Below are 23,414 nucleotides of genomic sequence, written 5' to 3'. Positions count from 1 at the left end.
TAAAAAAATATTTGGACAGAATAACAACATAAATTTATACCAGAATTATGGAAAGAGGCAAGTATGGAGGAAAAATTGGCTCATAGTGGAGGCAGTTTTATGGCATAGCTTTGTATAGCTGCCATTGGAAGCTGGGCACTAGTGTCTAAGGGTGACGTAAAGTAGCAGGCTGAATTGTGAAGTGTACAGGCTATACTCATACAAAATGCCACAGAGTCGATCAGACAGCTACAGTAACCATGCGCGACTTCTGAAAACAATGCTGCAAAAGCACATATAACACAAACAGAGGGACATGCAGCAAAAGGTCATAACAGACCCCTGGAAGCCACAAGCCAACAGTCTAATACCAAACATGTACAGTATTGTATGGCTCAATTAAAACACATTACTCTTCCAGCTTGCCTCAGCTGTTATAGCAGAAACACTTCCGTTGTATTTTATTGAACTTCCGTTGTGTTCTGTATTTCTGCAGTATTCCCATATTAAATGTTGGTGTTTTTGTAAGTCGGGCCTCTCAGGACCACCGCATACAGCGCTCCACGGTGCAAATAATACTGACGCAAAGCATCCAAGAGTTTCTCAATGCAGCGAAATTGGATATTTTTCAATGGCCGAGCCAATCACCTGATCCCAACCCAACAGAGCAGGCTTCTCAATTATTAAATACAAAACTGAAGGCAGAGAGACCCAGAAACGAGCAGCAACTGTGAAGGTCTGGCAGAGCAACTCCAGGAAAGAAACAGCATTTGGTGATGTTCTGTTTTATAGACTCACAGTTAACTTTAAGCCTCATTAAACGCTACATTTTTTTGGGGGGGGGGGGAGTCCTATCTTTCCTCCTTCACATTCCTCGTTGCTTTTTTGAGTGAGGTCTCTGGCGACCAATATAATAAAAGCAGCACTTACGGGGCGGGAGCAGGGAACTTTACCATTATTTCGGAGGAGGGACTTCCTATAGCGCTGCAGTTGGATGGCAGGGAGCCGCTCGGCTGACACGTAAAAGGTGCTATGAAGGCCTCGTCGTGGACCCAACTTTTAACTTCTCTGTAAGCTTGCCCGAGTCACGTCAGAAACTCTGCAAGAGAGGAAGATAGACCCACGCAGGACTCGCCCGTCTTATTTATTTTGTTGCTTTTAGAGCTAAAAAGAAGGCAGAGCCAGAGTTTGGCTGTAAGTCAGCCGAAAATCTGAGCGGCTACTTTGAAGTTGCAGAGGGTCGAGATTTGGATGCAGCTCTGCTAAAAAAGACAATAATGTGCCCGAAAGCGAGTATTAGCACGTAGCTTGTGTTTTCTGCGTGGAAATGCTTGGGGTGTGAGGGGAGGGGGAGGTTTCCTCAGTTTCCTCAGTTCTCACCGGGAGGGGGAAAAAGTTGAGTCGGAACTTTCCAGCGGCATAGACGGGGCTTTCGCGCATAGAAGGCGGGGAGGGGTGCGGGTCCAACATGGGAAACGGGGTGTGCTCCCGGAGGCAGCGGAGGATCTTCCAATGTCTCCTTCTGGTCACCGTGGTCTGCGGGGTGATGTACGGGGGCATGATGTCGTACGAGATGCACAAACAGCTCAAGAGGACGGAGGCGATGGCACTGAAGTATCAGCAACACCAAGAGTCGCTGTCGGCACAGCTCCAAGGTAAACACGGGGGCGGAGAGGTGATCGAATGTTTGTCCACAGCTGACACGACGTTACGTGTCACGCCAGACTCCGTGGATAAAACTGCATTGTCATTATTGTCGAACATGCTGAAACACCCTTACATCTTTTAAAACAAATTGGAGGACTTGATATTACTTTACTTAACAAACTTAAGTTCGGCGTTCATTTAGCACCTTAAAAACCAGACTGGGTTACAAAATGTTTGTATAGACGTGTTTAAGGTTTTAAATAAAAAAAAATAAAAAAAAGTTCCGTCTTCAGCATTCCTGGCTTTATTGTAAAGACTGTGTGCTTTACTGGTAATGTTAATAGTCAATTAAATATTTGGATCTTTGGCACACAGCAAAACTGAGAAATTTGATCAATCTGAGATAGTTAATGATAAAAGCGTCCTGTAGACAAACGAATCACTATATTAATCAGTAATAACAGTACTCATTAGCTGAGACCCCATGAAAACCAGTTGTAAACTGAAAAGAGACAGATTTCCCAGAAACATCCTAACTTTCCTGCCACATCTGATCTAGCTGGATTAGAGAAATGATACTTCAGTAAAGCCGCCAATAAACTGGTGATGGCTCCTGATCTCCTGACAATGAGATGAGCATATTTGCCTTTTAAAAAAATGTTTTAAAAGCATATTTGCCTTTAACGAGAGTTCATTTGTTTTTCCAGAGGTGCAGTCAAAGTGAAATTAGCCCCGTCACTTCCTGCAGCTGTGGTCAACTGAGGCTATTACAACACAAGCGCTGGTTGCAGTCACTGTATTTTAGCTGTATTCCTAGAAGTCTTAGAGCTCATTTTGTCTTTGTTTTTGTTTTTCTTGATGTTTAGCCACCATGGTGCAGGATGTTGTTGCCATGCTGGCATCCTTGACTCTCAGGTAATCGCTGAAACTAAAAAGCATTACGTTGGAGAAAATTCCCAATTGTGCCCCAGTTATTCCAGAGGATCACATCAGATTCGATTTTGCCTTAAACTTGTACGTTCATGAGCAATAAGGAGTAATTTCCCACAGATTGCCGGAACTTCTAAACACTGTAATGAGCAACATAGTGATACTCAAGTTCCTGCTATAAACGTGGCCTTTAAGACAATGCGCTCATCAGCACAGTTTGTTAGCTTACTTGACAGAAATCCATACATTTGCTTGTCATTTCTGATCATTTGAGTAAAGAGCACCCATATTAACAAAAGTGCCCAAAACCTTATGGAAGACTGGGAGTTCCCCTATCTTGATACCAGATACAGTATACCTATTATATCTAGATGGTCACAGTATATCGCCACTCTGTTTCTGGTTATACCAGTATTACAGGGGGGTGGATGTATTTCCACAGACCTGAACTGAAGAATGACTAAAGGGATCTTCTTATGTCAGCGAAAGCATCAAAACTTAACACAAAGCAGTTCTCTTTACCTTGAAGACAAAACACCCCCTGGACCATATTCAAATGCATGCAGACTTCTAGAACTGACCGGTGAAAGATTTAGGGCAGCTTCACGGTATGGCAAACCGATGGGTAATAGGGAAAAATGGCTTGTTTATTGTTGGATTAAAGGCTGGATTACATTGTCAGGTTCTGAGTCTGAGCTGAAAGCCTGACACACTTCTTTGCTTCCTGATGTGGGCGCAAACAAACCTTGTTCTGAAAAGCCATGTAGGAGCGGGCTCTTTGCCCGTCGGCTAATTTTAAACTCATGGCATAATGGCAAGGCCCGAAACCTCACATCCTGTCAGCACAGCAGCATGTTCACGCACGCTTATATGGAGGAAGCACTCAGGGTACTGCCGAACAAGATTGTTAAAATGTTGTGAAAGTGGGGTGAAGTTCCTGAAGTTGGGCCTTTTAATAAAACCCTTCTGCTGCTAGTAGATTAAGATGCAATGAAGGTCTTTTAATGTGAACGTATTTGTGTGTCTCTATTTACTGGAAAGCAGATATAGTCCATATCTACTGATTTTCAGGACCACACATTGAAGCTTTTACTGCTATTTTTTATGCTTAAGGTGTTTCCAAATAATTGCTGGATTTGTGCCAATAAAGCCTTGCTCTACTGGCAAATCAATTTGCAACAGGAGACTGTTTAGAGGTATAGACCTTGCTAATTCTTCTGTGGTGTCATGACAGTATAGGGTGCTGTATGAGGAATCCACTAAGTTTTTTAACAAGGTATATTTACAAGGCCTAGGCTAAAAGTTCATCGTTGAGAATGCAAAAGCTTAAAAGAAAAAAAAAATTCAGGCAACAGATTACATCACATTCAGTGATGTCATCCATAACAGGGTCCTGCAGTGTACCAGCATACATTATGTAGATTTCAACTTCCTGTAGCTCAGCTCTCTCCTGCTTGTGCGCCACACCCATAACTATCATTGTGAAACAGTGCATCGTTCAGCCAATCACAAAGCCACTTGACAACCACAGCTGACTACAGATTGCTGTTTTTCTGGCCCTATATTTAGAGGTTGGTTATAGCTTGAGGGGTGGGGGCAATGTGAGGGTTGTGAGCCAGGCACATTGATTCCCTGTTATCCACTGCAGCCACAGGCTGGCAGTCATCAGTCATTTAAAGCACTTTAAGTCTTTAACAGGCACTTTGTGGTTATGCGTGCACGCTGACAAATGTGTCACTGTGATTTAACAACCGGCCCTATTTCCAAAGAAGTTGGGATGGCGTGTAAAAGCGTCAGTAGAAACAGAGAGCTGTTATTTACTAATCACCTACATCCTGTATTTAATTGAGAGCAGTGCAAATGGGAGCTCATGAAATATTTAAGATTTAAAATTTAATGTTTGTTTTGATGCTCATTTTGATGAGCGCGAGCTTCGATGGCACTGACACGTTTCGAGAAATTGCGTGTTTGTCGCAACACGTCGTCTTTTAACAACACGTGGTGAGCTTTTGGGAGCTGAGAAGCTGCAGTTTTGAAACCAAAATGTTTCAACATTCTTGCTTAACATCTACAGTTTGAGGCCTTGATAGTGACAATGGGTGACATGCAATATTTAGCTCTTTGGCTTTTGATGTTGTAAATTTGCAGCTGATCGAGGGCCTGTATATACTGTGTACACTATTTTACTCTGTTTACAAGTAGCTCAAGAACATTAATGTGAACTGTAGATATCAACATATTTTACATCCTTTCAATGTTACCTGTAGACTCAAAAAACAAACTTGATGAAAAAGAAAATCTTGTGGGGAGTAAATACGCAAACATGCCGTGTTTCTTTGACCTAATATCACTTCCTGGATCAGGTCATGTGTCTCACAGTCTTTCTGAGTTCCTGCCCCTGTAAGGCCTGACCTGATTGTAACAAAGAGTGACTTGTAAAATAGGTTACCCGTCAAAGACATTAGTCTTGAAGTTTGCAAAACTTAGTAGCAGACAGTTAGTTCCAGCGCACATAAAATATTCAATCAACACTTTTTAGATTCTTGGGACATGCATCTGTGTTGAACTTCACTCCTAAACCTAATTGGTCTGTTGTGTTTGTATGTCTGGTGTGTATGTGTGTATACACAATGGAAGTAGGAATGTGAACCAACAAAAACGCCACAGAAAATTTTTTTCCTGGCCCACATTTCCTTTTCAACACCCTGAGCCAAATCTAACTGATCTTATCCTCGCCACATCTAAACCAGCAGGTCAATAAATGTCACCACCATAGAAGGCCCCCTTGTTCTTATCTACGCTCAAACCACACTGTGTTTCATCGGTCTGATGGGGAGATGCCCCGATCTGATGTTTGGATCAAATATCGGATTGATCGTAAGTCAAAAAGCTGTATCTGTGACAGTGGCCTGAACTGTGAGGTCGGTGAATTCAGTTCTGAGTTGTTCTCCGTTTACTACGCCACGTGCCACCAACACTGCCAACAGCAGAGCTAATGTAGCATGGAGACAGCTAACAACAAAAGAGTCAACAGTCTGTGGCCATTTCACACTTGTAGCACACACCAGCAGCTCTTTGTATGTTTGCGTTATTGGCCCTCCTCCTGTAGCTGCTCTCTCTTTGCTGTAAGCCTGTTGCATGTATATATGTACATGCTAAGTGAAAGGCCCACGATAGCAGTGAAGTGTGTAGATGCTAAGCAGAGCTTTGCAGACTCACCTGTACATGTTGTAACTGTGCGCTACAACCACTTAGAGTATTAAAAAGTGTGGAACAGCCAGTTATGTGGCCTGCTCTGGTTTTTATTTGTGCTGTTGCTTATTCTTTAGCTCCCCCCCCCCCCCACCCCCGTGGCAGAGAAGACAGAAGTCATATTATACAAAGAAGTTCTTTGTAGTGGATCCAGGTTTTCAAAAGCAATGAAAACTCTCCATTGTGCTGTCTTTGCTTTCCTTGTATGCTTTTATGACATTTGGTTTTTGACTTTTGACAGCTGAAGTTGTTTTTTGTGTGTTTATATTCTGGACCTACAGCACTATTTGTTTTTAGGTGGCTAAGGTTCAGGCCTATGTGATACTCATTGCTTCTTTGAATGTAAATTCATCTGCACATTGCTCGATCACTCTTCTATTACAGTACATAATATTCTGCCAGTAGATATAAGGCACTTTTCATGCCCCTGACAGTACGTGTAGTGAGTCTGTTTTGAAATCTTTTCTCTGTACCGTGTTTCAGTACAGTTAGCAATTGTTTGAGATCTATTAGCTCTGAGTTGACCACAAACAATTTAGTTTCTCTCGTGATGGGAAACCAAGTATAAATGCAAACCACAACATCACTCATTATGGCCTGAGCTCTACAGGGAATCAGTACAGTGCTATAAATTAAGCTTTAGACTCCAGTTGTTTGTCGCTCTAGCCCAGCCCAGTTGGCCCACAGTGAGAGTGTAGCCTAGCTGAGCTCATCTAAGAAAAACATAGCCTCATCTTTGGCACTGCTGAGGAGGTTCAACGCCTCAGAGGAGCGAAATAAAATCCAATCTGGTGAGGTTTTAGACAACCACCTGATCAGGCGTTGATGAAAGAAACTTCGGGAAAGTTTGTTCACTTCTGCTTTACTGCCATTAAGCGTTATATGCTACTTATTCAGAACTGATCCCGGCAGCATTATAACATGCGAGTCACAACTTAAACTTATTGTATTCTAAAATCCGATGAGGAAAGACCAGAGAGTCTGTTGGGAAACAGATGGGATTACTTTAACTTCTGCATGGAAAAAAAACAGCAAGTGGTGCAGCATGAACTGTTTATCTAAATGGAATCAAATGAGCACACTGTACAGAATCATAAAAGGTATTTTCTTTTTATACACCAGTGCCATAAAAAATGTTCTCACAACGCATAATGAAAAAAGTGGATATAACCACTTTAAAGCAACATTGAGAGTAAAAACGTGGTGAGCTGAATTGTGCGGGTGACTTTTGTTGTCATTACATTGGCTTTTCATATGATAGAAGCAGGTTTTTTTGTCCTCTTGATAGTTAGGTACCTTTATTTACACTAGCGCTGGTCTGTTAGGATCAGCTTTCCAGTTTCTTTGAGCTTCGTTTTACTCTCTTGTTAATTTCCTGTCCCTTCTTCTTTTACCCCTATCCTTCTTTCCTTTTGCTGCCCTCATGATATTAAAACTAAATATAGATGTAGCGAACAGTTATCTTGGAATCTGTTGAGGTGGCACTCAGAGGGAAGAATAGCCACATCATCAGTTTCACTGCCCAGCCCCCAGTGGAAAGGAATAAGTGAAGATTTAATGTTCAGAGTTCTTGTTTTAACAGTTAAATCACATGCTGCCTGAAGACCAGAACAAATGGGTTTTTTTTTTTTGCCTGTCCCGTTTGGCTCTTTTGCCATCAGAATTATTGTCTAAAGGCAAAGAAAGATGCCCAACGGAATAACTTTACCAAATCGACCAACCCAGCCTTGCCGTATTGGTCTATTTGATTCGCCTTTTATTGTTTATTTTATTTTAACCTGCTAAATACGGGACAGACTTGACTGGGGAAAAGAAAGGGGAGAAAGAAAGAGGGAAAGAAAAACAGCGGGGAAGAGGAACGGTGATAAAGGGCAAAAAACCCAAAAAACAACAAAATAAGCAGACAAAAAATACATGTATCAATCACCTGGATCACCTGTTGAGAAAGAAAAAAGAGAAAACAAGCAGGAAAAAAAGAGCAATAGAATAAACAACATCACGATGATCTATGGGAATGTAACAGTAAATACTAAATATTAAACATTATTGTGCAGCACGTCAGATCGACAGCGCACAGTGTGCTTTGAGGTAGGAGCCAAAAAGGGTGTAGTTTGTGTGTGTGAGCACCCGTGTGTACACCTGGGAGCATGTAATGATCTGTTAGAGGGTGTGGGGGGGCCACAGCCCCGTCCTCCAGGGCTTGAAGCAGGTATGGAGGAGATCAAGGCTCCAGACATCCAGAGGCCCCCAGAACACAAGAGACTCAGGAAGACCAACAGAGGGGCAGCCGCGCCACTGTCCCAGAAAGAGCTGACGAGAGTCCCAGATGAGGGGTCACTCAGCAGCCGCGGAGCAGAAGCCAGGGGGGGTTGCAGTGACGCGCCCGTGAGCTCCGCCGGCAGCCAGCTGTGCCAGAGTGACCGAGCCCCAGGCCGAGGGCACCTCACCCCTGAAGTGGCCCGAGCGAGCTCCAGGCCCCGACAAGCAGCCCCGGAGTGAGCCGGTGGGTACCCAGACGCCCATCCCCGGACACAAAGAACCACCAATGCACCGATGTCTGAGGGCGTCTGCCACTGGCAGGGGGAGTGGTGGGGGGAGATAGGCCTCCATACCTTGAAGGGCCTGAGATGTCCCTAGAGAGGTGGCGTCTGATACCCGACCTGACATATAGACACAGACATACAGGCACACACAGATACAAACATCCATTCCCACCCTCATGCTCTCATATGCAATTACATGCAATATATATATGCAATCACCCAACGTGGAGACGGACATAAAGAGACACTGTACACACAATCACACTCCCCAAGCGTACTCTAGGTACCCTTGCCCCTGGAAGGGGAAACTGCACCCAGACCCAGGTAGTGTTACCCTTTTCCCTGGGGTGGAGAGAAGCAGACTGCCCCGGCTCGGCAGCAGCAGGGAGGCCCCACATTCCAGACCCCAATCAGACGGCCAACTCCTCCTCCTAGCCCCCCCGCTCCAACAGGCAGCAGAGAACAGGGGTGTGTGAAGACTCCAAACCTGACCAGAACAAATTAATAGCGGTACAGTCAGATTCCAACGTGAGACGCTGTCCAGTTGTCAGTAGCTTCCTACTGAAATGTGTTAAATAGATGTAATGCATTTAGTGAAAAAATAAACTGAGGTTAATGGCAAGTTAGAAAATGTGTCCAAGTTAGAAAATGCCTTCACGAGTTGCCTCAAGAACTGACCAAAGCTGACTCGCAAGAAATAAACCTGACATTTCTCAGTATGTTGCACTGCTAACAGTGATCGAGGACTACTTATGCTGCTTTGTTCACAGTCGGGTTGCTTTTTGTTTCTCTGATTTAGAAAAGATGAGGATCATGAAATGGGGAGGAATAGGGAGATTATGGAGAGTTCAGAGCAGCGGTCCCCAACCCCCGGGCCTCGGACCGGTACCGGGCCGCGAGAGTTGAGGCTCAGGTGTGAAATGTATAGTTTTCAGGGTTTTTATCGGTTTTCAGCGTTATTTTGTTATCGTTTTTATCGTTTACTCGGTTTTCCTGGGTCTTTTCACGTGTGTTATGAATAAATTTTCTTTTTTTCGGTACCGGTACTAGTTTTATTTTGTTGTATTTATCCGCGACACCAAATATTGTCGGGCATAAACCGGTCCGTGGCGCAAAAAAGGTTGGGGACCGCTGGTTTAGAGGATAGCTGGAGAGGTAAGAAGTGAATCTAAACAGGTACTCAAGCTTTTAGAGCATGAAGAGGATAAGACTTTTATAAGACTATTCTTTTCATATTCTTTTAACAAATACAGCTGAGGTCAGGAGTTTACATACACTTATCAAGGACATGAATGGCATGGTAATTTGGGACTTTTAATAATTTCCTTGAACAAAAAAACAAGTGTGACTTCATTTAGGATTTTCTCTAATCCACACAATGTCAAAATTATACATACTGTCTTAAATATATACATATACTCAAAGTGCTGACAGTTCTACAGTATATTTGCCATGGTCAAGCGCTAACTCCTCAGTAGTGATCACAATTGACTACTGGTAATTTCTCTCTGCAGCATAGAACAGATTTGTTTGACACCTTATTGGTTTGACCAATATTCAGAACAATGAGAAAGTCCAAAGAACTCACTGAAGATCTAAAATTGTATTGTAGAAACAACCCAGGAACCAGCAAGGCTCAAGCCTGCCATGAACTAGAAATTGCCAAATTGCCATAGACTGAGAGTATGGGAAGAAATAAAGAAACTGCTGAGAAAAGTTTTATGATGAGACAAGACAAAGACTAGGAATGCTGTATCAGCTTTCAAGCATGGTGGTGGTAGCATTATGCTGTGCGGCTGCTTTGCTGCCTGTGGTAATGGTATTTTGCAGAAAGTGGATGGGATAATGAGGAAGTTTGACAACATCTAAATTCTTCAACTTCACCTCAGATCAACAGCTAGGAAGTAGAGATGGACCGATCCGATATTACGTATCGGTATCGGTCCGATACTGACCTAAATTACTGGATCGGATATCGGAGAAAAATAAAAAATGTAATCCGATCCATTAAATATCACGAAAGCACCTCACAAAACTTGCAACACGCCGTAACTCACCTCAGAACGTTAGCACGTCGGAGCAGTATGCATCACGTGATAGAGCGGCTGTGGCATGCGGGACCTGTCGGTGGTCTGGATAGCATTTGGAGCTTCGCTAGCAACCCGGCATTTCATCTCCGACAAAGTTATCCCGAGAGAAGTAAAGCAAGTGTGTAAGTCCATCTCTGAATGTTTGTAAAGCATTCCTGCGTTAAGCTTAACAACTAATATATGGAGCGACTGCCTCTTCTTGCTGCTACTTCAATCATGAAACTGCTTAACGATCAGCTGATCGGCTTTTCTGTCACGAGTTCCTGTCTCTAGTTTACTTTTGGCCCACTTCGCGCCAGAAAGAGGAAACCAGCGGCTGAACAACAGCAGCACGTTTAAGCTTGATAAGCTGTTGTTAGAATTTATTTAATATTACTTTCTACTCCAGGATCTTTTTCTACGTAGCTGACGCTGGTAACTGTGCAGGGGCGGATCTAGCAAAGTTTAGCCAGGGGGGCCGATAGGGCATTAACAGGGAAAAGGGGGCACAAAGACATACTTTTCTTTCTTATTCTCATTTAAAATGTCTAGCTTTTAATAAATAATTATCTGACACACAAAGTTTTAATTTGATGTAAAATGAATAGAAGTCAATTACTGTATATAGTGACTATTAAGTCTAATATATATACCCTAGTAAGCTATACTACTTTTTCCTTTGGGAAGGTACCATCTGTGCAGTCTGCAATTTTGTTGAAGAAAGATGTTGAATCTATTTAATATTGAGGGGTGGTTTCCTATTTTTTATTTATTTATTTTTGTTGTTGCTGGGAGTTGGAACCCTATTAGTTAGGTTGCTTAATATTTATGCTAAGTACTCTTTAAAATACCAGAATAGGGAGGATGGTGTAGGTTTAAGTTTATTAGATTGATCAGTATTGCTGAACTATGAAATTTTTTTTTTTTTGCATACAGGTATAACAGAATAGCTTTAGTGTAGTTGTTGTTTTAAACTTGAGTATGAACTTATACAAAATGCAGCAAGATATTTAAAAAACAGTTTTGTTGATTAAAAAACACTATATCGGATTCATATCGGTATCGGCAGATATCCAAATTTATGATATCTGTATCGGTATCGGACATAAAAAAGTGGTATCGTGCCATCTCTACTAGGAAGTTTAAATTTTGAGGGAATATTGTGTTCCAACAGGACAATCATCCCAAACATGCATCAAAACTGTTTTTGTAAGGGATAAAGCTTCTACAATGGCCTTCCCAAAGCCCCAACCTCATTGTTTTTTGTCGACTACACTTAAAAGCCCCTTAAAAAGTTAAAGATATGTGCTGGGAAAAGAAGAGTTCAAAGAAATCACCGAAAGACCAAAATTATCAGACATTCGTGCTCATGAATGTATGTAAACCTCTATTTGCAAATGTATTCTCAGTATATCTGCATACTTAGCAGCAATAGAATGACGGTGTGTATGTAGTCAAATTTTACCCAGAATACTTTGCTCCTGCACTGACCTACTTCCCCATGCTTTGAATATTGCTTGATGTAGACTATAGATATCTACGTCAAGCTAGTTTGCTAAGAAAATTGCCAAAAGGATCTTCACTTCACTTCACTTGACTAATGTTGAGGTTGTTTTTGCAGTCCAAGTGTTGGTATTGGAGCTTTGTGTTTGGTTTGCTGGTCCAGATAGATGTCAAAGCACTCACTAATCCTTCCCTTAATTCATCCCCTCCATGTTTCCTGTAGTGGTGTATGAGCATCGCTCCAGGTTGGAGAAGAGTCTTCAGAAGGAGAGGTTGGAGCACAAAAAGGCCAAAGACGGTGAGAAAAGTAGCATGTACACTCAGTCTCGACTTAAGGAATTTGTCCGTATTGAGGAGTTTGTGCTAAAGTAAATATTAGACTGCAGTAGAGTCTGTTTTTAAGACAACATAATTATTGAGTTTAAATTTAAGAAAAAATTTCTGCAAAATAGTGCATCTATTTAAATTGTAATCTCAAGTGTAAATTTGGTTTCAATTAGCTTCTTTTCTGTTGTTTTTGTCTTTTTCAGATTATCTGGTTTATAAGATCGAAGCGCAGCAATCATTGAACAGAGAGAAGGTATCTTTTGTACACTACAGTGTTGCTTTTTTATTTGTTAGTTGGCTTCTTTATTTTGTCTGCTTGAGATATCTGTGCAGAACTTGTGTGCAAACAATTATCTCTTTTTTTCTTTTTTTTTTTCTTTTTTAAAAATCCTCTAACAGCAAGAATCAAACGGCAAATACAACTCCTTACAAGTCCAACATCAGATGTTAAAGGTCAGAAGCCCAAAACACACATAGATACACTCACTTATCCTCTGGTTTTCTTCTTCCTTTTAACACAGACATCCTCATATTTAACCTTTCTTCCTCTTATCCAAACAGACAAATTCTTCCTGGCCTTTTGTCCCTTTTTTGTAGTTTTTGATGTTATGTTTGTAACAAGAGCTTTCCTTCAGAATCAGCACGAGGACCTGAAGAGGCAGTATTATGATCTGCACGAGCAGCACCAAGTCCAGGGCAAGGATCACAGCCGGCTGCTGGGTGAACACAAGGAGCGCTACGATAAACTTCAGGAGGCCAAAGAGATAGAAGTCTCCCAGCTCAAAGGTAATGACTTGTGCCAGGTTTCTGCAAACAAACACTGAATGAAACAATGTAAATATGAGTGTAAGAAAGTTAGCTTTTATTATTAGCTCATCCGGATGATGAACTGATGAGCTAATGCCGCAGCGGGGTGGACGAACTTTTTTCAGTATTTAGCAAAGTCATTAACATCAGAGTCTGTGTGACATCATAACTGCACAGAATGATAAAGAACTTTTATGAATTAGATTTCCACATTAGCAGGGCATGGTTTGGGCCTTCTTATCACCATAGTGCTAACATCAGTTATATGGTCAAATGCAATGACCTGCTGTTCACATATTGTCATGCTTTTTATGGTGACCCATGTAGTCACACTGTACTCCTGAACTCAAACCCTTTAATGTGCTGGTGAACAAGAGTGATTTCTCCTGGATGTGACCGTTTTTCAGCCTTCTTCACTTTACATTGGATTTTAATTCTCGTTAATTTATATAGCTGCCTTTTACTGTAAAATTGATCTTTTCTAGCTCGACAAATGACATCACGTCTCTGAGCCTAGGATACGACTATAACAGAGATGCAAAAGAGAAAAATTTGTATTGCAGAGAAATGATCTTCAGGGGAACAAGTGGAACCACAAATAAGAGCAATGAAAAAGCCCACATTCATCCAGGTCCCTGAACCTTACGCGTGTTCCTGAAGGAGCAGTCTAAAACCTGTGCAGGTTACAGCAGGAATAAAACATCTGCCATGACATCTGTCACATTGGTCCATTAATACATTTTGGACAACTGTATGAGAACCTGGGTGTAGTTTATGACTGAGGACAGCTTTTTCCCACCATTGATCCGTCAGCATGATTCCAAGCTCGCACTCTCTGGCAGTTTTGTCTAGTATCCAGGGCCGTCAGCGTGTCATATTTTGAGTATAAGTGATTTTTTTCCACTTTTACTCTGTCTCCATCTCCTGACTTAATGACATACTGCATGTAAAATTGCTTTTATTTTCACATTTCTGGACTGCAAAATGATTTTGTCATATTTTACAGTTGAATGGTGTGAAAACAAACGTGGATTTAATTTGCTTTTATAAAATATTCAAATGTTGGTAATATGGAGTATAAGGACAGACAAGTAAGAGTTAATATGACTGGTTGTAATAATTGGAAAGTTATTGCAGGAGAAGTTGTTTGACATGTTTGGTTTTTTTTTTCTCTTTATTTCTGATTTGTTGCGGTGGCAGAGAGTGTTGTTAACCTAAGAGAGGAAAATAAACAACTGAGGAAAGCCCATCATGACATTCACGTGCAGCTACAGGACGCCCAGGTGAGAAAGACTCTGGACATTTCTTACTTTTCTTCCTCCTGTATGTCTGCACAGATATATTTTTTTCTTTCTTGTCATAAATATGAATGGCTCCTTGGCTCACTTTTGTCGGATTTGCTTGTTCAGATCCACCATCAGGACCTGAAGGCAGCCCACGATCACCTCGCACTGACGCTGGAAGACCACAAGAGTGCGCTGGCTGCAGCTCAGGTAAGGGTTCAGCCTCCTGGTTTACTGCAGTCACTGAGTACAGCAGCTGATTGATGCCGTAGGCAGGGGGGGTTTGTGTGTTTTTTGGCAAATCTATAATTGTCTTTCTCCTTAAGAGTGACCTCTGAACTGCCTGAACAGTTTACTGAATACACTGAGCTCTGCTGATAGATACTCACTTTCATTTCTCTCAATTCCCCCACCTCTCTCTCTCTTTCTGTCTGCATTTACTAATTTGTTTTAAAGCCTGGCCTGCTTTCCATCAGTGCGTTTGCTTGGACACACACACACACATGCATACACGCTCTTTCCTTCACTCCAGGGGGTTTGATTTAGTCAGGGCTGTCAGCGCAGTGCATCTAAAGCACACTGCAGCCAATCAGCCAGAAAGCTATAATGGAGGGAGTGGAGCGAGACGAAGGGACGAGGGAGGAATTTAGCAAGAATTTTTAGAATTTAACCCTCTGGCCTGTTCTGAAAGTATGCGCGTATAAAAGGATTTAACGGTACGAGGGCCAAAACTGAACGGACAGTTTGAAAGAAAGTATCTGTATCGCCGCAGGGAAAGCTTCATTTATTTCTTTCCTTTTTAAAAAAAAAAGATGGAAGCTAATTAATGGCTGTACAGGAGGTTGTTTTTGCTATATTTTTTTAATTTATTTTTATTAATATAGCACCTTTCGTAGATCAAAAACTGCTTTACAATAAAGACAAGCATAAAAAATACAGAAAATAAAAACATAGCATCATAAAACCCAAAACTGGTTAAAAACCAGTCTGAATAAATGAGTTTTCAGCTGCTTCTTAAAAGAATCAAGACGGCGCAAAGATGGAGGCCACAGCTCTAAATGATTTATCATGGAAGAAGAGGTTTAGGCTTCTGTGTTGCATAAATATATACACACTCACTAGCCACTTCATTAGATACACTTTGCTAGTACAGGGTTGCACCACCTTAATGCTTTGTCATTAATTCAACAAGGTGCTGGAAACACTCCTCAGAGACAGCATCACACAGTTGCTGCAGATCCCGTTCACTACATCCCAAATGTGTAGATGTTGCAGCGTTAATTAAGACCTGTGAGACCAGACGGTGTTTTTCCAGTTTTCTATTGTCAAGTTTTGGTGAGCCTGTGTGAGCTGTAGCCTCAGTTTCCTATTTTTAGCTGACAGGAGTGAAACCTGGTGTGGTCTTCTGCAGCTGTAGAACACATTCAGAGATGCTCTTCTGCATACCTTGGTTGTAATGAGTAGTTGTTTGAGTTACTGTTGCCTTCCAGTCACCTCGTGTTTTGCCAACTGTCAGTTGTCAGTCACTGAATATTTTCTCTTTTTCGGACTGTTGAGTTGCTGCCATGTGATTGGCTGTTTAGATATTTTTGTTAGCGAGTAGTTAAACAGGTTTACTTAATTTTGTAATGGTAAAAATGTGTTCTTAATCTTTGCCTTTCTCTTCTCTTGTTCACTTTAGGCACAGGTGAATGAATACAAACAGCTCAAGGAGACCCTGCAAAAGGCACCCAGCATGGCACAACATGCACAAGCCAACGCACATGAAGATCAGCAGGCTCACTGGAACACTGATTCAAGGGTAATCTGGGATTCTTTGGGATGAAGTAATAATACTGTTTTATTGAGAAAGACAAAAAGTTTACTGTAAATATCAAAAGATCTCAAGATTTCTCTCATGGCTCTCTACTCGGTTGGCTCACCAGGCCAATGAAGCGCACGCCCACTCTGAGGTCCAGTCCCACTCCACTGTAACCCAGCACGCCCCGTCTGAGAAAGACGAGGACAGAGAGGGAGAGGCAGAGAGGAGGAGGGAGCTGGCAGAGGAGGAGATGGCCCAAGCTGGACAGCCTCAGAAGCTGGAGGAGGACCCAGACCAGCTACAGGATGAGCAGCAGGAGGAAGAGCAGGAGCCAGAACATGAAGAAGAGAATGAGAACGCATTGGACCGACGGAAACGCCAGCCACAGATGGTCAGCAGTGGTTTAGACTAAAAGATCTTATCCAAACAGGGTTTAAACAGATCTTGAAGTGGACGTCTGTTTCCTGCTGGTATTAGTTAGTTCAGTGTGACTCTGCTTATGCAGTGTTTTTTTTTTAGTTTTTTTTTTTTAGCTTTATTGAGGAAACATGGAGAACCCCCCCCCCCCCCCCCCCCCCCCCCCCCCACACACACACACACACACACACACACACACACACACAAAGATTGCTTTATATTTATATCTAAACTTGGCATCAATTCAGTGCGTTTGATGAGCTCTAATTCACTTTTTTCATGCTCTACATGATATTTCCTCTCTCTTGTATTTATAACTCTCTCAGGATCCTCCTGTGAATCTGCATCCGGAGGACCAGCTGCAGCACAAGGTGCCCCCCCAGGTTCAGCATCTAAAGTCAGCCTATGAGCAGCAGCAGGAGCAGCAGCGGCTGCAGGCTCAGAGGGCAGAGGAGGGCAGGCAGATCCAGAGGCGGCAGGAGGCCCTCCAGGCCGAGAGGGAGAGGGTGCTGAAGGACAGGGAGCAGAGGCTGAAGGTGGAGCAGGAACGTGAGCAGCAGCAGCACAGGGAGGCCGACAGACGGGAGCAGATCCTGAGAGAAGAACACGAGAGGTCAGGTTTTAAGGAAACAGAGCAGTCGCAGCGAGTAGTAAACTTTGAACCGCGGCATATTTTCTTATTACATTTCTCCAAATGAATTAATAAAATAGCTTTACAGAAGAACACGTGCCTGTACTTACTTGCACTGTACTCGTCTCGGTTATTAGGAAGAGGACTGAATACGAGAATGTGGACAATGATATTCGAGAAGACAACGGTCACGCTGAGGTTGATGAAGGTGAGATTTGCAGGAAAACGTCTTCCATATTTCTCACTGCACAAATATTCCCTTTAATCATTAGAGCTCACAGAAGCAGCCGGTTGATGGTAGTGGATTTAGTTTGTGTGTTGCGTCTGTGTGTTAACAGAGAGAGACGTTCATATGCTGCACGAGCAGGAGGCGGAGGAGAATCGAGAGACGGATCACAGAGTGCCGCCACATCAGCAGGTGGATGTCTGTCTGTCTGTCTTGCCGTCTTGCTCGCTCCATCTGTTAAAACATCCTCGGGCTCTCTCTGTCCTTCTAGCTCATTCGCTTGCTTAAGATTCACACCGGTCTATCATACGCCATACACTCATTCAGCCATCCATCAGAACATCGATTCTTTAATCACCCCAGCCCACTTCCATATTCATCTGTTCCCTCTCTATCCGCACTTGTCTGTCAACCTACTGAGCTGGTAAATCTTCTGAATACTAGCCAGAGAATTAATAAAACATTACAGGAAACTGACAGGTTGACAGTTTTATTTCCAGCAAAAACATACTCATTTTATCATATCCACAGCTCTTATTCTAAATTTGTTATTTTGCTATAGGGTGACATAGACGGTGACTTGAACCCTGAGGACGACCCCAACAACCAGGGAGAGGATGAGTTTGACGAGGCCGAGGACGCCCGGCTGCCGCACCGCGCTGCCGAAGCAGATGAAAATGCGGCTGAAGAGGAAGAGGAGCCTGCAGCGCCGGCCCAGCACATTCAAATGCATCAAAACCTCAAACCGACTGTGGAGGAGGAACTGGTGGTGAGTCAGGGGAGGCGACAGTGTATTCAGCATCTGCACACGCAGCTACTGACATTACAGCAACATTACGGGCTGAACAGGAAGATGATTAGAGGTTTTGAAAATGCCAACAATGGAAGAGGAGGGGCTTGTTGGCAGCTTCAGACTAAATTCGTGCACAAACACACATACAGAGCTCAGAATGGCATACTGAAGCAAGCCATGAAAGTTTGAGAACTAGAGATGCACTATACAGTATAAAGTGCTGAGCTTTGTGCGGATGTTAATCATTCAGTGAGCTCTTCAGAGAGACCCATTGTTTCAAAAATGTTTATAGCCAGACTGCATGGCGAGGTGCACCTTAATATAAATATATATTAAGTGAGAGAGAGAAACCGCAGGATCTATGATGAAAAGTAAACTTTATATCCTGTTTTAACTTGTTCTGTGATTTGTGTGCATTCAGATAGCTGGAAATCCAGACCAGCAAGAGGACACACTGGATGACCAGTACCAGGAGGAAGCGGAAGATGAGGTAACGTGCATGCTCACACACATGCCTTTCGTACTGAGTGATAGTAGAGTGGTGCAAAACACTTGAATGTAAGACTATCAAAACTAAATGAATATGGTTTAGTATAATATAATGCTGCAATACATTTGCATCTCAGTGTCGTGACTAAAGTTTCATGTTGCAATTCGTAAATGTGGTTTTTCTTGTCCTGAAGGCCCAGGAGGACATAGCTGGTGGACAGAAGAGAGATGAGGAGGGAGAGGATCAATATAAAAAAGAGAACAGAGACCAGGTATGTTCTGTGGGAAAGCAGTCAATCCTCCTTTTCTCAATTCCGAGATTTCCTTGATTCCTCTCCCATCAAATATCGGAGGCGGTGAGGAAAAGTCACAAGGGGAAAGAAGTCAAAGTAACAGGCCAAGTACATGAGCTTTTTTTTAAACTAGGCCATTTTTGATGAAATTCTGAACATGGAGTAATGTTACTACATGTGACATGTAGTCATGCACATGGTTTAATCGTCTTAAATAACTGAAACGTGTGATTTTTAAAAGGTCAAACGTTTAAAGAGTCATCCCCTGCTGTTTGCCATAAAGGTTAAAAGACCTGTGTATCCTGGGTTATAGCTCCTTTCTCCTCTGCCCTCCTCATCTAGGCATGATTTCCAGGAGGGCCGAGGAGACAAGGAGGCACAAATAAGAGAAATAAGAAAAACGTAATGGGTTTCCTGCTTTCAAACAAAGTCCCTTCTGGAAGCAAGTCTAGTCACTCGCTAACCATTTTGGTACTGCGACTATGTAGATTATCTTTAAATTCAGCTATTGCCTGGACATTAAACCTACACCTTAATGTGATGGATCTAAAAATACAGTCTCTTTTTAAAAAAGAAAATCGGAGGCTTTGTTGATGTCAGTGCTTACTTTTTTTTTAAATCAGGATCTACTGGTCATTAGAAGTACTGCACTCCTGTTAAAGCTGCTGCTTGGTTAAGACAGAAAAGTATCGTCCTTAGATCAAAGAATTACGACACACTGTCTGTTAAATAACAATTTCAATGGCTTTACTATTACAGGATGGTTATTTTAAAACTAAAAAATACTCTAAGGTGTTTCCACTGGTCAAGGAGTTAAAGATTTTTCTTCACATCGCTTGAAGTTTACTCTCTGCTCATGCAGTCTTCCCTGCAGCTGAAACCACCAACCTCACAATCCGCTTTACTTCCTAGGCCTCCCGTTTCCCATTTAACCTGCACAAATGTGGAATTCATTTTTATTCCCAGCATCATCACATCAGGTTCCGTTCCACCTCACAAGTAACATCACACCCTGAAACCTTTCCTGGAGGAAAACGGTCGAGGTGCACACAGCGAAATGTTCTGGGTTCACATCCAGAAATATATTCACCTGTGCAGGGATTCACTGGTGTGTAGCTCGAGTGTGTCAGAGCACACTGTGCTGTCTCTGTAATGTAAACCCTGGCCCATGTGACTCACGGTAAATGAGAAAGATAGGATGTCGAGTCAGTCGGAGTGTCGTGTGTTCGCCTGCATTTGATTTAATTTGACATATAAGGAAGTCTCAATATATGACAAAGTCTATAAGCCTTAATACTCCTGTTATGTGGTATTTTAATTGGTTTGAGATATTTATTCAGTCTTTATAAAGTCTGCAAAACATTGAAACCTTTTGAAAACCAGCCGTCCACAGAGCTGAAATATCCTTGAGAAAGACATCTGACTCCTCACTGTCAGCTGGTCTGTAACTTCTGACCTTGGAGACCGATTAGAGCGATTATCATTTATCATCTTTAATGTTTAATATATTCAAAAAAAAGACTTCATTAAAAAAAATCACATTGATAGACTTATAGTTCATACTGCCACTTACCTCCTCTGCAACAGGAGCTCAGCGGATCTAAGCTTCATTCATGCATCGCTGCACAGGAGGCAAACACTAACTGTAAATGTCTGAAATGATCGTGTTTACATGACTCCTGGTCATTAAATCAGGTTGTGTGCTTGTAATTCGCTTCCAGGATAAAGGTAAAAACCATGAAGGGCCAAGAATGGATGGGGATCACAGAAATGATGCCAAGAATAACGAGGACGTGAATTACGAGGAGGAAGAGGAGGAGGATGCAGACAAGGGAAACGATCAAAGGGCAGAAATGTAGAAGTGCCTTTTTGTTTTGTTTTTTAAAGCTTGCCTATAGTACCAATCAGGGCATTCTTTCCCTTGAATCCCAAAGGAATAGCACCAGCCATCCAGTGAGAGAAAACTGGGATATTATGCTCAGAAGATGGGGGACAATATTTCAAACACTTCTGAGATTTGAAAGGATCAGCTGACACTGTGGAAATGGACAAAATTTGGTGGGTGTAAATGAGATCTATACTGTATAGTTTTTATATAATTTTTATTCATTTAATTTTCCGTCTACTTTCTTGTCTGCCTGACTGCCTGGTAGTTCTTGTTTTTAAGAGCAGGCAGAGAATGTATTTTGTTTATCAAAGTGCTTTGTTTGAGCGTGTGTGTGTGTGTGTAAAGGATGCATGTTTATTCTGATGTCATGATCAGGCCTTCATACATATATATATGTTTCATGCAGACAGTTGTAATCACGGTAGAACTCAAATGTCATTTTCTGTTATTTATTTTTCAATAGGACGAACTCTGACAATCATAAAAAGTGCAAAATTTTGATTTTTAAAAGTCTGTGTTATCGTGATCCTTACCAGTTTTGTAAAGCTGATACATTGGTGCATTAAAAAAAAATATCCTGGATATTATTACAGATGCCAATCGGTAAGCCACTTCTGGTGAAGCTGCTCACTGTGACATGTGCCTTTCCGTTCTCCTAAGTCTTTTTAGGTCATTTTACATTTGGAAAATCATTTTTGATGAGGTGGGAGCGAGAAGAGCACACCAGTTGGTGATCCTTAAGCTTCATTCAGCATGGCCTTTAATGGAGAACTATTTCATGTCCACTGCTGATGGGAATTTACTCTTAATTTACTGCAGCTTCTCTAGTCTGCTGGGCAATGTATAGTAAAATAAATGCTGAATATTTGTACATTTGTACACCAGTTATATTTGATACAGAAAAGTGCGGGTTTCATTGTACTGAATTGCTGCCTGTGTGGAATAAAGAAGATTTCACATAATTGTGATTTGTGTAGTCTGATTCTGTATATTCACCTCTTTGAAAATGCGCTTTAAGGTTGCTAATAAGTCGTCAGTGGTGGTTGAGCAATTTTAATACTCTGAGTGAGTGTGAGGAAGGTGGTGGAGGTGTGAGGGTCAATCAGCTTGTTGCAATCATCTAAGACTTCATCTTAAGAGTCTTTCTGAATATTCTGGTAAAAAATTTGTATTATTTTTAAACAAAATTAAAATATAGAAACTACATAAATGATCTAAATTATTATTATTTTATCCATTTGTTAACTTTTGGGTTATTTCAGCTTTGGCTACTCTCACCTACCCTGTTTTCCCATCAGTAGGTCACTTAGGATTTGCACCTTTGATCGATTATCTAACACACAGCTGTCAAACTCCAGGCCTCGACGGCCGGTGTCCTGCAGGTTTTAGATGTGTCCTTGATACAACACAGCTGATTTAAATGGCTAAATTGCCTCCTCAACATGTCTTGAAGTTCCCCAGAAACCTTGTAATGAACTAATCATTTGATTCAGGTGTGTTGACCCAGGGTGATGTCTAAAACCTGCAGGACACCGGCCCTCAAGGCCTGGAGTTCGACACCTCTGATCTAACAGCTTAGTCACACTTGAGTGAAAAAAAGATGCCAACCTTGCAAGTTGGAAAAAATCTGATTGCATTAATCACTTTGCTGTTGGAGACCGATTGGAAGTAGTAGCGACCACTTTCACTTGCAAGGAAATTGCACGGGTCAACTGGTGGGAGGCAGGCTTTCTCTAAACAATCAGTCCGACTTGGACTGAATGCAGTCACTCAGCCAGAAATAACTGTTGTCTAATTTATAAACACACAGATTGCCAACATGTTGAATTTACTCTGAATTACTACGTGACTGAGGGCAAGTCGTCTGTTACACATCAGGGGGTTTGAGTCAACTTGCTGCCAAGTGGTTCTATTGTTGTGTTCCAACATAAAAGCACAGTCACTGAGTGCCTATGCTATTTTGCAGTTAAATCGCAGTTCTGCAGCAACTATATCAGCTGACTTGCACCAAAATTACTCTGAAGATGGTAGCTGACTGCGAGTGGTCACAGACCTGGTCCCCGCCATTTCAAAGGCGATGAGTTTGTTAGTGACCCCATTCACACACACATACAAGCATTTTTTTTTTTCAATATAACTCGGGGTTCAGTATCTTGACATTCGAGCCACCCCAAATGGCACAAACATTTTGGTTGTGGTGTGGTCTCCCACTACAGTGTGTATAACCATTACCCCTAGAAATTGTGGGTTGTGTATAAAATGGGTGTAATTCTTAAATACGTAATGCAATACTTTTCTTAAAGGCCTTGAATTAAAGCTGAGTGTCTGTACTTCATTCACATCTTGATTGCTCGATCTTAAAAATCTATTATGGTGGTGCACAGAGCAAAATAAACTGCAACACTGTCCAAACTGTGCCAGTCAGTCTGTATGACACGGCACAAATGTTCCCAAATGTTCTAGCCCTGCTCCTTATCTACCACTCTGAGCTGAGAGGTAAGAAGGCCATGTGTATGTGAGCTCACTCACATGGGAA

The 23,414-nt window shown here is 42.0% G+C and overlaps 1 protein-coding gene across 1 annotated transcript; it reads left to right on the top strand.

Moving 5' to 3' along the window:
• The first annotated feature begins 955 nt into the window (after positions 1 to 955).
• On the top strand, positions 956 to 21,840 carry golim4a (golgi integral membrane protein 4a). Its single transcript, XM_004561367.5, has 16 exons — positions 956 to 1,634; positions 12,147 to 12,221; positions 12,454 to 12,503; positions 12,650 to 12,703; positions 12,886 to 13,036; positions 14,258 to 14,340; positions 14,467 to 14,550; positions 16,022 to 16,141; positions 16,266 to 16,532; positions 16,885 to 17,171; positions 17,327 to 17,397; positions 17,528 to 17,607; positions 17,978 to 18,184; positions 18,630 to 18,698; positions 18,892 to 18,969; positions 20,712 to 21,840. Exons 1-16 carry the CDS (start codon positions 1,448 to 1,450, stop codon positions 20,847 to 20,849), a joined length of 2,001 nt encoding a protein of 666 aa, XP_004561424.3. The 5' UTR covers positions 956 to 1,447; the 3' UTR covers positions 20,850 to 21,840.
• Positions 21,841 to 23,414: the final 1,574 nt, after the last annotated feature.

The sequence above is a fragment of the Maylandia zebra genome, linkage group LG14, assembly GCF_041146795.1.
Source record: "Maylandia zebra isolate NMK-2024a linkage group LG14, Mzebra_GT3a, whole genome shotgun sequence".
Classification (NCBI taxonomy): Eukaryota; Metazoa; Chordata; class Actinopteri; order Cichliformes; family Cichlidae; genus Maylandia; species Maylandia zebra.
This window is presented reverse-complemented; position numbering and strand designations above follow the sequence as displayed.